This window comes from Myxine glutinosa, chromosome 14, assembly GCF_964187855.1.
Source record: "Myxine glutinosa chromosome 14, kmMyxGlut1.1, whole genome shotgun sequence".
NCBI lineage: Eukaryota > Metazoa > Chordata > Myxini > Myxiniformes > Myxinidae > Myxine > Myxine glutinosa.
Window position 1 is genome coordinate 19995540 of NC_136274.1, and position 13984 is coordinate 20009523.

General features: G+C 43.8%; 1 protein-coding gene across 2 annotated transcripts in view; it reads right to left on the minus strand.

Moving 5' to 3' along the window:
• LOC137439469 (phospholipid-transporting ATPase IA-like) overlaps window positions 1–13984 on the minus strand; it is a 238304-nt gene that overhangs the window by 194840 nt on the left and 29480 nt on the right. Inside the window, exon 2 of one of the 2 annotated variants that reach the window (XM_078768165.1) lies at window positions 7935–8078. The exons of the other annotated variant lie outside the window; for it this stretch is intronic. Within the exon in view, the coding sequence (XP_078624291.1) occupies window positions 7935–8013 (79 nt within the window). The 5' untranslated portion in view covers window positions 8014–8078. The remainder of the gene's footprint in view (window positions 1–7934; window positions 8079–13984) is intronic. 2 annotated transcript variants of the gene reach the window in all.

Here is a 13984-nt window from a genome sequence, read left to right on the forward strand (position 1 = left end):
GTTAATGTGGCATTTTCACTTCATTTCCATTGTGTTTCTGGAGTTTGCTCAAAATAGCTCAAAAAGTAATTATTTTTGTAAAGAATAAGGACCAAATAAATGTTATGTGAGTTTGTTGACATTTAATTATGATCTTACAACCTGTTTACGTGAAAAAAACATCATAGGTGTGCTTGAGCAATAAGTAAATCTAGTTTTATAGACATCGGTACTGTGTATCTTATTATCCGTAAACGGCCATTTTTAAAATGGCCGCCATTTTGTCCCTAGGAAAAGATTTGAATGCCCCTATATCCAAAAATCTTCCTAGTAGTATGCTCTATCAGTGTTCAAAATTTCATGCTTGTATCACCAAAAGCACAATTTTTTCACATATCTGCTGGGCTAGTTATGACTAACTCCCTGAAAATGTCTGCTGCTCTTCTTCTGCTCCAATCGGCTCTTCTGATCATGTGCTTGTTAAAGTGGACATCTCTCTGACCATTTTCAGAGGGCCTCCTCAGCGTCGACGAGTCTGGCATTTCACTCAGGCCAACTGGCACGGTCTTCAAGCAGCCATCAATCATCTGGACTGGTCTCCCATCTCTACTGCCTCTGACATCAACTCATCCTGGGAATTCTTCCAAAGTAAATAGCTCTCTCTCATGCACAGTTTTATCCCTTCTCGTCTTCAGTTGTCATAGCCTTCCTCCCGTCCATGGTACACGGATTCTTGTGGTGAGGCTATTGCCCAGAAACAACTTGCTTTCGTCTCCTGGAAAGCAAATCCAACGGAAGGAAATCTCATTTCCTTTCACAAAGCCCGAAACAAGTGTGTGTCCACCCTCAGGAGAGCCAGGAAACAATATCTCTCCGTCCTCAGGACCGAACTCTCTTATCTGTCTCCCTCTTCCAAATCCTGGTGGCGTCTGGTAAAATCTGTTTCTGGTGTTTGTTCCCCCTCCATCCCCTCCCTCACCTTAAATGGCCACACGGCTGACTCCGCACGTGAAAAGGCCGAATACCTCAACTCTGTGTTTGCCTCTAAATCTTGTGTCCCAAACCCATCCCTCTCTGTACCCACCGTACCCAGTCGTACCCAGCTGCTCCTGGACTCTGTGTCCTTTCCTCCTGACAAGGTGGAAAAGTGTCTGTCAACCCTCGACTCTGATTCTGCAACTGGACCTGACGGCATCAGCCCACGGGTCCTAAAATCATGTTCTTCCGCTCTTTCAGTCCCTCTCTCTGTTCTCTTTACCCTCTCTTTTGCTCAAGGTCATCTTCCATCTGCTTGGAAATCTGCCAACATCACCGCTTTGCACAAAAAAGGTGCAAAAACAGATCCCAGCAACTACAGACCAATCAGCCTTCTCCCAATTAATCAACAAGGTCATGGAATCCATCATTGCTTCAGATATGAAATCTTTCCTCTTCTCCAATGGCTTGATCTCTGATCATCAATTTGGTTTCAGACCTGGACACTCCACTCTGGACATGCTGCTTCTGCTTTCTCAACAATGGATGGAGGTCCTCAATGCCAAACAGGAAATTAGAGCAGTCTCCTTTGACATATCACGTGCCTTCGATACAGTCTGGCACCCCTCTCTGCTCACCAAACTCTCCTCTTTTGGTATCCATGGAAATCTCCACGCATGGCTGGCGGACTTCCTCTCTAGTCGTAGTCAATGTGTGGCCCTGAATGGGTTTCTCTCATCTCCTCTTCCTGTTCAGGCTGGAGTTCCCCAAGGCAGTGTTCTGGGCCCTGTGCTTTTTCTGGTCTTCATCAATGATCTCTCTGACTCTCTTGAAAATCCTCTCTATCTCTTTGCTGATGACTCTACTCTCTGTCGCTCCATTCTTCATCCCTCAGATCGGCAGTCTGCAGCCTCCTCACTCTCTGCAGACCTTGACAAAATCACAGACTGGGCAAACAAGTGTAACATGTCTTTCAATCCTGACAAATCTCACACTCTTACGATGTCTCTCCGAAAAGACTGACTGGACAACCCTCCCAGCCACTTTCTGAATAATCCTCTCCAAGAAGTTCTGTCACTCAAGCTTTTGGGTCTCACTATCTGCCATGATCTTTCCTGGAAAAACCACATTTCTAATCTGGCCTCCAAAGCCAGTCGCCGACTGGGCATCCTCCGTCGTGCGAAGTCCTTCCTTAGCACACCTGAGCTCCTCACCACATACAAGGCTTTCATCCGCAGCTCAATGGAATACTGCTCTCCCCTCTGGGCTGGTGCTCCTGCCTCACACTTAGCTCGCCTTCACGCTGTTGAAACCAAAGCATTCAGAATCATTGGAATCTCCCGCGATGAAGCTAACTCCAAGGGCCTCTCACTCACTCACCGCAGGCAGGTTGGTGGTCTTTCCGTCTTCTACCGACTCCTCTCTGGCCTTGCCCCCCCAGCTCTCTCTGGGCTCTGTCCCGCAAATATTCCTACAGGTCGCACAAGATCTGCCTGCAACCCTCTTTTGGTTAAACTGCCAAAATCAAGACTCTCTGCTCACCTTCACTCCTTCATTCCTCTTTTCTCCCGCCTCTGGAACAAACTCCCTCACTCTCTTCAATCCCACTCCACCCTCCAAGTCTTAAAAACAGCTGTTCACCACCATCTCTTATCTTCCCCCATCCAAAACCTTGATCTTTTGTACCCCTGCTAATTTCACCCCAACTCCCCTTTTTGAAATACCAACTTCTGTCCTGGAAGTCCTTGGTGTCCTTGTGCTTTATACTTCTCCCTCCCCCCCCCCCCTTCCCATGCCTCCGCCCCCCCGGGCCGTCTCCCTTCCACACATCTCCCTGCTCTCGGATGTTGTGTTTGTGTGCTTCCCCTTTTCTCCCCATCTTGTCTTCCGCTCCCTCTTTTTGTGTATTTTGTTTGTCTGGTCGATTTGTTTGTGAAGTAAATGTTAGCTCTTTCACGAGCCTCGATTCAGTATACAAAAAAAAAGAGGAGAGAACATTCCCAGGACTTCATTATTTACATTATTACTTCGTAAAAGTACAGCAACTGAATACTGAAGTTCGGGATGAACCGTAGTCTAATTATATATTTACATATTCCTGGGGTGTATACACAGTGTTTCTTTTAAGCGAGTCAACTCTTTTCCCACCATGGAATTAAACAATGTAGTACTTCAAAAATGTACATAATAATGTAAACTAATTATGGAATCCAATATTTATTAATAACATTTGGTTTTAATCTATTTTTACGATATAAAGAGAAAAGGTTTCGATACTTTCAAGTTTAAAAATAAAGAAGAGTCATGGCTCCATAGGCCTCTGATGTGCATTTTAAGACGGAATCAACATGTCTTCGATCTTAAGTTACTTTTTGAAGAAACAAAGGTACATTTTGATTACAATTCAAGCAAAGGAAACCTGGTAATGCCTGTTTCGTTGGGAGCAATTATACACCGCCCAAAGAAGATGCGTTTTCATAGTGTACAGCTATAGGAAATAAAATCGTGAAATCTTTAATATATGAAAAAAATTGTTTTCGCACGAGTTTTCAAGGCTGAATCATGTTCACATCCAGGAATAATAAACAAAGTCCATTTCACATGTGCATGGACATGCAATTCACAGATGTGAAATAAATAAATAAACACAGACGAGACGGGAAATTGCTGAGATATTTTTTCGTTCTTATTTTATAAGCTATGTGCACATACACTTTAAAGCAGTTTATTTGAAATCTTTAATTTAAAACGGCATTTTGTATGACGTAACGAAAGAATAACTTTGGTTTTCACCTGACAAACAGGTGCAATTTAATGTTCTTATACACCGCCCAAAATACTTTTCCCCAGGGATGTTTTCATTTGAGCTGTATTCTCTATATAGTCGGAATGTTTCATTCTTTAGACGTAGTCACAATAAAAAGTTACAATTAGGTACTCTGCAGGTGGGGAGAGGGGTGGAGCTTTGTTCTCCAAAGGCTGGTGCCGAACCTGGAGATGAGGTCAAGGTGTTCATGTTGGAACAGATTCAATCTGGTCCAGTAATTACGATTATAATCGCTGCGGAAGTGACCGCTGCCATTCGTCGTGATCCCGTGCTGTCATGTGTTGCGCACGTTTTTTTGTCAGGTTCTTGGTACGAGTTGCTCTCGACATCAGAATATGCTCCATATGCGTCGTGTGCATCCGAGCTGTCTTTAGCTCAAGGTTGCATAATGTGGGGCATGTGGGTGGTCATTCCTGCTTCTTTATGTCAGCGTTGTCTCAAAGAGTTGCATGAGGGTCATTTGTAACTGACATTTTCAAAATGAATAAAAGAATGAGGGAACAGAACGAGACCACCAATGAACGTCGTGATCTTCTCCCACTCCCCTGTGTGTGAGCCACTCCCCTGTATGTGACCCACTCCCCTGTGTGTGACCCACTCCCCTGTGTGTGACCCACTCCCCTGTGTGTGACCCACTCCCCTGTGTGTGACCCACTCCCCTGTGTGTGACCCACTCCCCTGTGTGTGACCCACTCCCTGGTGAGTGATCCACTTCCCGTTGTGTGATCCTCTCCCTGGTGCAGTGTGTGTGATATGGGAGGGAAGGGGGTGGGAACGAAGAGGATTTGAGCTCTTGAAGTCACATTTTATATTCGGCGTAATGACACATTTCAAACTGCGTTTCCCATGTGCATGCAAATGCATTCACATGTTATCAGAAGTAAATATATTGTGTAGATTACATCATTTGTGGATCTGATAAATTGCCAGTAACCATTTTGTAAAACTGAATGTGCAGTTTGTAAAACTACAACTAAATGTAGATGGCAAAATATCACACATGTCCATGCCCACGGGATTTCCACGGGTGCCCCCACTATTCATACTATAATAGGCAATTTGGTGTCTGTCTGTCTGACTGACGATTTTTGACTGCGATACATTCAGTCGTTACTTATCCAATCTCAACCAAACTTAAGAGGATTTGGTTTGCTCCCCTCCCCAAGGGGTTTTTTCCCAACCAATGGGGATGCATGTTGAGGTGTATATCCGTGTTAAGATAGTGTTACTGATCGCGGTTTAGATGGTATGATGGGCCGAGCGGATGGTCCAACCGCGACCGAACAGTTACTCCCCGATTAGAACCCGATTCCACCCGACGTTGACCAGATCGCACCGCGGCTGCTCAATGAGGGAAAAGACTAAAACGACGAATGCAAAGAGTAAAACGAAGGCAAAGAAAGGTTTGGAAATACTACTGAATTTATTGACTATTTATACACATAAGCAAAAAGAAAGCAGTCACGTTTATTTACAAGCACATAAGACGCAGGTGACACAGTGAAAATACTAGCTTATACAGACTTCATTAACCCAGGACAGAACAAACAGAACAAACTCACGTGCACAAGAAGGATGGAATGGCAGGAGGTGGATGGCTGGAGGGAGAGGAAGGTCCAAGGGGGTCCTGCAGCACAACCGGCGCGTTTAGCAGCCGCCGTTCCTTCATGGCCCTGCTCCAAACCGCCGTTCAGGCCCCCAAGCTGCTGTTGTGGCTGCTGTGGACGTCGCGTGCTTTGCCAGGCCTTGTCCGACTCGTCTGGTCCAAACCCTCAACTCGTTCTTGGTCCACTCAATCTTTACCACCGACTCCTCACCGCAACCAACGCAACCAACTGACCACCAACTCCACTGACTGACTCTTCACGACTCTCTCTCTGCACCGACTCTCTTGCTTCTTGCGTGCGCGCCTTTTATAGCGCCTCTAGCGATCAAGCCGCCGGCCTTCCTGACACGCCCATCGGTGTGCTCACCTCGGCCCTGGTTGGTCACGCGACCCTCTCGCTCCGCCCTTGATGACGACGGGCGGGCACGCCCCTCTTCCCCTCTATGACGAGGTGGAGACACGCCTTTCTTCTCCGACCCTGCCTCGTGGTCAATGGCGGTTATTGGAGGGGAGGTAATTGGCAATCGAGGCCCGGCAATGACGGAAGGGGATGTAAAAGGAAATGGAGATTTTGGGGATGGGAAGGAAAGGGGATCTATTCTCTTTCACTGGTGCAATGGAGTACTTCAATTAATGGGAGACAGAGCCTTACTCTAAAACACAGAATAAGAGATAACTATCAAACAGGGGTATTCTATTATTTGGCTGATGTGTATGCTTGTGGACTAATTATGGGATGCCCTTTCACCTTTACACAGCTCCGGAGGTAGGGGGGCGCAGAATAAACAATAATAATAATAATACAGCACACAATCAAAAAAATACAGTCCTCATCTCCGCAACAATAGCTTTATCGTGGCGTTTTTACAAGCATGCTTCTAATAACAAAACTAATGATAACAGCATAATTTTATTGCTATTAAAAAAACAATATTGATACGAATAAAATCCCACCTGCCCAAGGGGTGTTTTCTCCTTGACCAAACGCCATGTTAACATGTATAAATAGCTTAACATGATGTTTTAGTGGGATCAATGTCCTCCACCAGAAGTACTAGTACCCTACTGCAAAGCCGCAATGAGCCGGCGAAGCCAAAGCCTCGTGCTACTATTTTACCCATCACTATGGCATCAGTAGGTTAGGTAGTTGGTAGTAGGTAGGTGAAGTAGGTACCGTACCGAGTTCAAAATGACACCATTTGCATTCTGGATGAGATTAAGATTTATAAAATTTCCTTCTTCATTAATTCGGTGAATTCCATCTCAATTTCGGATATTTCCGGCCATGAAAAACTATCCCCTAAAACTATCTAAAAAAGAATTCTTCGTCAATTTTAGAATATTTCACGCCGTTTCAGCCTCCGAAACGCGGTAATAAGCTTTTTTGAAATACTTTTTCAAATTCTCGCATCTCATTGGTTCCGGCGTTTGGTGACGATTTTCGTTGAAGATAACCAGGGCCCATGCGGGCCCGGGGAACGAGCTTGGTCTTAAAGTATTTTAATTACAAATTAGAGGTGCATAAGATTGTGAATCAAAAAAAGACGGGTGAAACAAACTCCTATTGAACCTTTTTGCAATTTTTTATGTATACTTCCGCATCCGCAAGATGGCGGCCTCCATGGAGCGATTTGGTTTTTGAAATATTTTTTCAAATGCTCGAATCTCATTGGTTCCGGTGTTTGGTGATGATTTTCGTTGAAGATAACCAGGGCCCATGCGGGCCCGGGGAACGAGGTTGGTCTTAAAGTATTTTAATTACAAATTAGAGGTGCATAAGATTGTGAATCAAAAAAAGACGGGTGAAACAAACTCCTATTGAACTTTTTCGCAATTTTTTATGCATACTTCCGCATCTGCAAGATGGTGGCCTCCATGGAACGATTTGGTGCATCAAAGCTTCGAAATTCTCAAAGGATTCAGAAAAATCTGGCTTTTCAACATAATGCGTACGCGTTCATTCACAACACCAGCTTCGCCGGCTAAAAATATTATGAATCACAAACATGTATGATTACCTTTTTAAACAGTCGCTAATGCTGTTTAACACTGAACTGAAATAAATTTGGAGGAATCTGGACATCAGTCTATGATCATCACATCTACGAACACACCTGATCGAACATCTACAATAGTCTATATACCCCACAAGAGTTAATAAGACGACCCTTCCTGCCGCTAAAGTGGAGTACGTTCTTCTAAGGCGTATTTCCAAGGCCACTTCTCATTATAAAAGTAACAACAACACCTCTGATAAAATAGCATAATATTAATGATATTACAAAACAACAAAACAAAACACCTCCTGCAATATTTCCTCCCCCACCCTCTACCCTTCCCCCGACATTCTTACAGAAGTAGATTTTATTATCGGAATTTTGAAAGGTGAGGCACAGTCTGATCTTTTCATTGACCTGATCTAACATAAGTAATAATAATAATAATTGTAAATAATAATAATAATGATAATAACATGACTCCCTGCCGCTCCCGGAATGAGCGGGTGTACTAGTATAGCAAAATCTCGAATTCCTCTAACAGTCTTACCAGCACTAAATCTTCTAAAGTTTGGCCCAATACGGTGATGCCTGGAAAACAAATGATGGATTCTGCGCAGAGCTTTCATTCAAAGGTCTGTGGAGGTGGTGAAACGTCAAGGTGTTCATTCCATTGAACCCGGGCACTCGTAACCTGTTGTGGGCACGTTTTGGGATACAGTAGAGAGGGCACGAAAGGTTCAGGTATTGTTGAATATATGATCATTATTGAATTGCTGCATTTCATGCTTCAATCGCTCCTCCGTTGTTTCGCTACATCATGCCAGAATCACCTCTCGTTTATGGGCCATCAGGCTTGTTGAAAAGTAGTCCGAGTGGCATCGTATACTGCAATGAAATGCGGTGTAACACCATATCACTCGAGTATCCAAAACACATGAACCTGCTTTACCTTATTTGCTCTTAGTAGCAGAGTACCGGTACCTGTCCTATGAGCAATATTGTTCTAAGCATGCAACACCTTCTTCTGTACCTTTATTTGGGCAGTGTATAGGCCACTGACAGCTCCCTCAATCGCTCCCGAAAAAAAAAAACACGAGTTACGTGCACAAAGCAAAAACATGTGTACTGCCTTGCCCTACAATTTAAACCACCTCATTGCACTGGAAAATGTGGGAACAGGAATACTGTTCTGTAAATGGTGGGGACGTGTAATACCCTTTCCCACCCAGAGGTGGCGCTACGCAATACACATTTACATAGGGAATTTGCGCCGCCCCCCCCCCCCCTCCAATCCCCCCAAAACCACCGGCAAAGATAAAAACACCCCGACACACTAATTGGGGTCATGCTGATCCCATGTAGCAAGTCTGGATGTAATCGGGCTAGAACTGTAGGAATAACGTGACAGACAAACACCGATCTGTGAATTATATTAGGATAACCATAATTAATTTATTCTTAAATTGTTGTGCCATATTTTCTAAGAGTACAAGAAACAAGTCACATGGTAATAAAAAAAAAATGCCTCATCAATGACACAGCCTCCAACCACACCTTAAAAGTGGGATGTGTAGATTTATATTTAAATAACTAAATAGATAAATACGTACATTCCGGTAGTGGAGGTGGTAAAGTGTATATAAATAAATAAATAAAGGTGGTATGTCGGTAGCGGTGATGGTAAAGTGGATATAAATAAATAAATAAAAGTTATTTATTGGTGGTGGAGATGACATAGTGCATATAATTAAATAATTTCAAGTGGAATATAGATAGTAGAATGGCAAAAGGTATATAAATAAATAAATTGTGCTATGTCGGTAACAGCGATAAAGTGCATACTGTACAAATAAATAATTTGATGTTGTGTGTTGGTAGTGTGTGTGTGTGTGTGTGTGTGTGTGTGTGTGTGGTAGTTGTTTGCATCAATTTTTCTGGAAGTGCCGCTGTGCCGCTGATGCAGTGCCCCACTGATACCAGTAAGCTGGTACTCATTTCACCGACCTCAGAAGGATGACAGGCTGAATCAACTCCACCTGATGTTAATTCAACAACTGACCGGGATTTGAACACGGGACCCTAGAATCCCAAGCCAGCACCCTAACAGTTGAATGTCATTTACGTATGTGCAGACTAAGAATCTCTGTCGTAAAGTCTGCCATGGATTACAAGGTTCAACAAAATGTGAAATTTACTAAGGAAAATGGCCCGGAGTAAACATAATTATATTCAAAACCAATAAAAGAGGAACGGAGCCTCTCGTACCAAGTGTAGGGCTGACTCTAAAAGAAAATGGCACCTTCTTGGGTCGCCTCTCATCCAAGTTATCGTATTAACCCCGAGAGGAAAAAGGCAGGAGCTCGCATTAATTGTACTACAATCGCAATAGCTGTGAGGGTTGGGTTAGGTTCAATGAAGTTTACAAACCAAAGCTTTCAGAATTATTGGAATCTCCCGTGATGAAGCTAACTCCGAGGGCCTCTCACTCACTCACCGCAGGCAGGTTGGTGGACTTTCTGTCTTCTGCAGCCTCCTCTCTGGCCTAGCTCCCCCAGCTCTGTCTGTGCTCTGTCCCCCAAATATTCCTACAGGTCGCACAATATCTGCCAGCAACCCTCTTATGGTTAAACTGCCGAAATCAAGACTCTCTGCTCACCTTCACTCTTTCATTCCCCTTTTCATCCCTCCAGGTCTTTAAAACAGCTGTTCACCACCATCTCTTATCTTCCCCCATCCAAAGCCTTGATCTTTTCTACCCCTGTTAATTCACCCCACATCCACCTTTTTGAAATTCCAACTTCTTTCCTGGAGGTCCTAGCAGTGTTCATGTGTTTTATACGTCTCCCACCCCCCCCCCCCCTTCCCGTGCCTCTTCCCCCCCCCCCAAGCCCTCTCCCTCCCACAGATCTCCCAATGTCCCTGCTCTCAAATGTTGTACTTGTGTGCTTCCCTCCTCTCTCCCCATCTTGTCTCCCGCTACCTTTATTTCGTCTTATGTATCCGTTTTTTTTTTTGTCATTAATGTTAGCTCTTACACGAGCCTCGATCTTGTATACAAAAAAAAAAAAAAAGTGTTAGAAAGAGGACTGTGTAAAACACAGGAAGGAAATACGAGCTTTCAGGGAAGGCAGGTATGTATTGGTTGAGCCTAAACCTGCTGTAAAAGAACTGCATGTGAAGGTAACACAGCTTCATCTGTTGGCTGATAATGGGGCAAGAGTTCAGCTAATGGAAGCTTCTAAGAGGCAGTGCAAGACTGCATTAAAGACATTGCCTCGGGTCGTGGTCAAAACTGTCTGTAGAACATATATAGCGGCTAAAAGATTGCTGAACAAAGCCTTCCAACTGCGCAAAGAGCACGCTGGTGCTTTACTCAAGACCACAAGAAGAGACAAAAGCCTCGACATTAAAGGGCCAGACGGTTTGGGGGAAGGGGATCGCACTGCTACCTCTGAGTCTTACTATCAGCTTGTAGAGATGGCCTCTGCCATTCCCATTGATGAAAATGGCAGATGTGCAGTTGCTAATTAAAATATCAACTCAGAAATAGAAAGTAGCAAGACAAAAGGGAAGCAGCAGCCTGTCAAATGGAGCTGTTGTAGTGAATGTGAAGCAGTCACTGAAGCAGAAGTGAATGAATGAATAAATGATCGTTTTTAAGGCCATTTTTCCCCGCTAGAGTGGGGGTTAGACTGTCTGTTGTGCCATGACCCCATGACCCAATGGCCCCATGACAATCATGGTTCCCTGTTTGAGGCAATGTTTTTGTGGCCGGATGCCCTTCCTGACGCCAACCCTTAGTCGCCTCTTACGATGCGCAGGTATACGGTGTACCTATTCTAAGTCGGGGTACACACCGGGATCATTCATCCCAGCAAGCTGGTACTCAATTTGCCGACCTCGGAAGGATGGATCGGGCTGAGTCAACCTCCCTGGCGTTAATTCAGCGATCGACTGGGATTTGAACTCAGGATCACTCAGATCCCAAGCCAGCACTTTAACCGCTAAGCCAACACCAGGTATCACTGAAGTAGAAGTGCCGTATATAAAAAAAAAATTGAAATTGAGTGTTGGTAGTGGAGATAATAAAGTATATATAAATAAATAATGGTTACCATAAGCATATATTGTACAATCCTGTATTATTCTCTCTTGTATTTTATTTTATTTTTTGCCAAAATTCGGAAATAAAATTGTGCGTCCCTTGACTTTTGGCTCCGATCACAAAATCATTTATATGTGCCTCAAGCCCAGATGTTATTGCATACATGTGTCGAATATGAAAAAAGTGTCCAGTCATTTTCAAGTGGAGGCTCCAGATGGACCAACATATATGGACTGATGGTACCCAAATATATAAGCCCCCAGCTATGCTGACACCCCCTTGGTTGATAAAAAGGACATGTATCCACATCATACGAGTAATGATAATTCAGGAACATTTTATTTAAGATGACCACCTTTGCTTCAAATATTATGGAAAACTAGAACGATACAGGGTGGAGCACATACCTCCACCAGACTGAACAGTCTATCATGTTTTGTATCCACTGAAAGATCTGGATCTGGACCTGAAGCAAAATCTATTTGGCTTGTTCATGTCACCTAACCAACTCACCCACCAAGTTTTGTCACAATGCATCCACAACTTTTTGAAATATCGTGCTATATATCGTTTTTTGCCCCATCTCTCAATGGTGAAGAATCACCTTGAAAATTAAAAAATTATCTGATCCAGATCCGGATCTTCACCAAAATCGAATCATTTCGTCCTTGTCACGTCCCCAATCTCTCCACCAAATTTCGGCCTAACCCGTTCACAATTTTTTGAGATATCCTGTTCACAGACAGACAAACAAACAGACAGACAGGGGTGAAAACATAACCTCCACCCACCAAAGGCATGCTATCCTATTTTGTGCAATTAATTCCTGTACATCATTGCTTAATCCTGTAGAGAAGGATCATTAGATGAATCATTCCTTGGAACATGGCTCCTGTCAGTTATGGCAGGAATGTGGAATTTGTCCTGGGTTGTGGAACATAATGGCCTTCCTTTGTGAAAGACGCAGAAAACTAACACCAGAAGCTATAACCTCATCATTGAGATTCAGGGCATCCAATCGTTGCTCAGAGAGGAGCAGCAGCATGTCTCGAGTGGAGTGATTGGGACAGAATCCAAACTGATGGTCAGAGAGCAGGCTGTTTAAAACCAGGAAAGGCTTTACATCAGCAGCAATGATGGATTAAATGGCGTTGCTTTGCATGCTGCTGAGTTGCTGTGTCTATTGGTTCGGGGAACCACGTGATGGGGGGTTAATGGAGGAAGGGTGCGCACGCGCAGAAGGGAGAGAATGACGAATAAAGAAAACCTCTTGAATCTCGTTCCTGTTGCTGTTTACTGAATCTATGGACACTACAACTGGCGACGAGGATGGGATTTATAGAACCAACATCTGGTTAATTTGCCAGATGCAGAATTTCATTATTGTTGGTAGAATTAATCAGGAACTGTAGTCTGTGCAGTCACTTTGTATCACCATCACACACACATGCTGTATTCTTGCTCTAACACCTGTGAAACTTTGGTTATGTTTCCGATTCTTACTTGCTTTCATTTTTGTTCCAGTTCAATATGATTATCAACGCGCAATTCCACCCTTCTGGGCCGGAGTTCCCATCTCGGTCCACCTTTCGTTGTCAAAGTGCTGCGGCACATTCTTGGAAAAGCACTTTGTAATTTTTGTCTCTTTTGAAGGTTCCATTGTATTTTGATGGAAAAATGATTTGTAATACCGGTGACCACCAAAGATGGCGAAATTTCTGCCATATACAGTATACATATTACATATGCAGTACAGTATTGTGTTACGGATTTGGAAATGTACTCCGGAGGAGAGCATTCATGTCCACGTAGGAGTCACCAGAGAGTATTTTTTTTAAATCTAAGTGGGAGGTAGACCTTTGCCCATTGTTCAGGGGTTTGGAGTGGAAATGCATTGTGTGGTTAGTCTGTGTATTCCCGGTGTAATGTCTCCCCATTTGCCGCTTTTAATCTCCTCAATCCACCAATAATCCGTTTCACCAAACCTGAAATTTGACAAGCCCTCCTTCACTCCATCGGTCTTTCCTTCAACCCCACGATAGGTATATTCTCGTCCTTCGGTCCATTTGTACATTTGTACTCCTCACTTCATAATTTCGGTTATTCCTTCATAATTCCAACCCCTTGTTGTTTTATCATTCCCAATTTATCTATCTGTTCATCCATCCATCTGTCCCGTGCTCACCAACCTCTGTCAGAACCCCGTACATGCTGGCAACTCCCTAGGTTATAAGCAATCATTCCTCTGGACAGACAGGTCGTTCAAGTTACCCTCCCACATTCTTCCTTCTTGCATCTTACATTTGTCTCACTGGACAATGCTTCTCAAACACACCAAGTACAAGGAACGTTTGTGTGTGCAAATGTTTGACAAATCGTCGGTGGATGTTAGGTCCTTCAACATTTGAGCGCACGAGGTAGGCAGGCGGGGGCTCTCTTGGTCGTCAGGCGTACACAACGTCACTGCAACACTCCACCGATCTGGGCTTTAT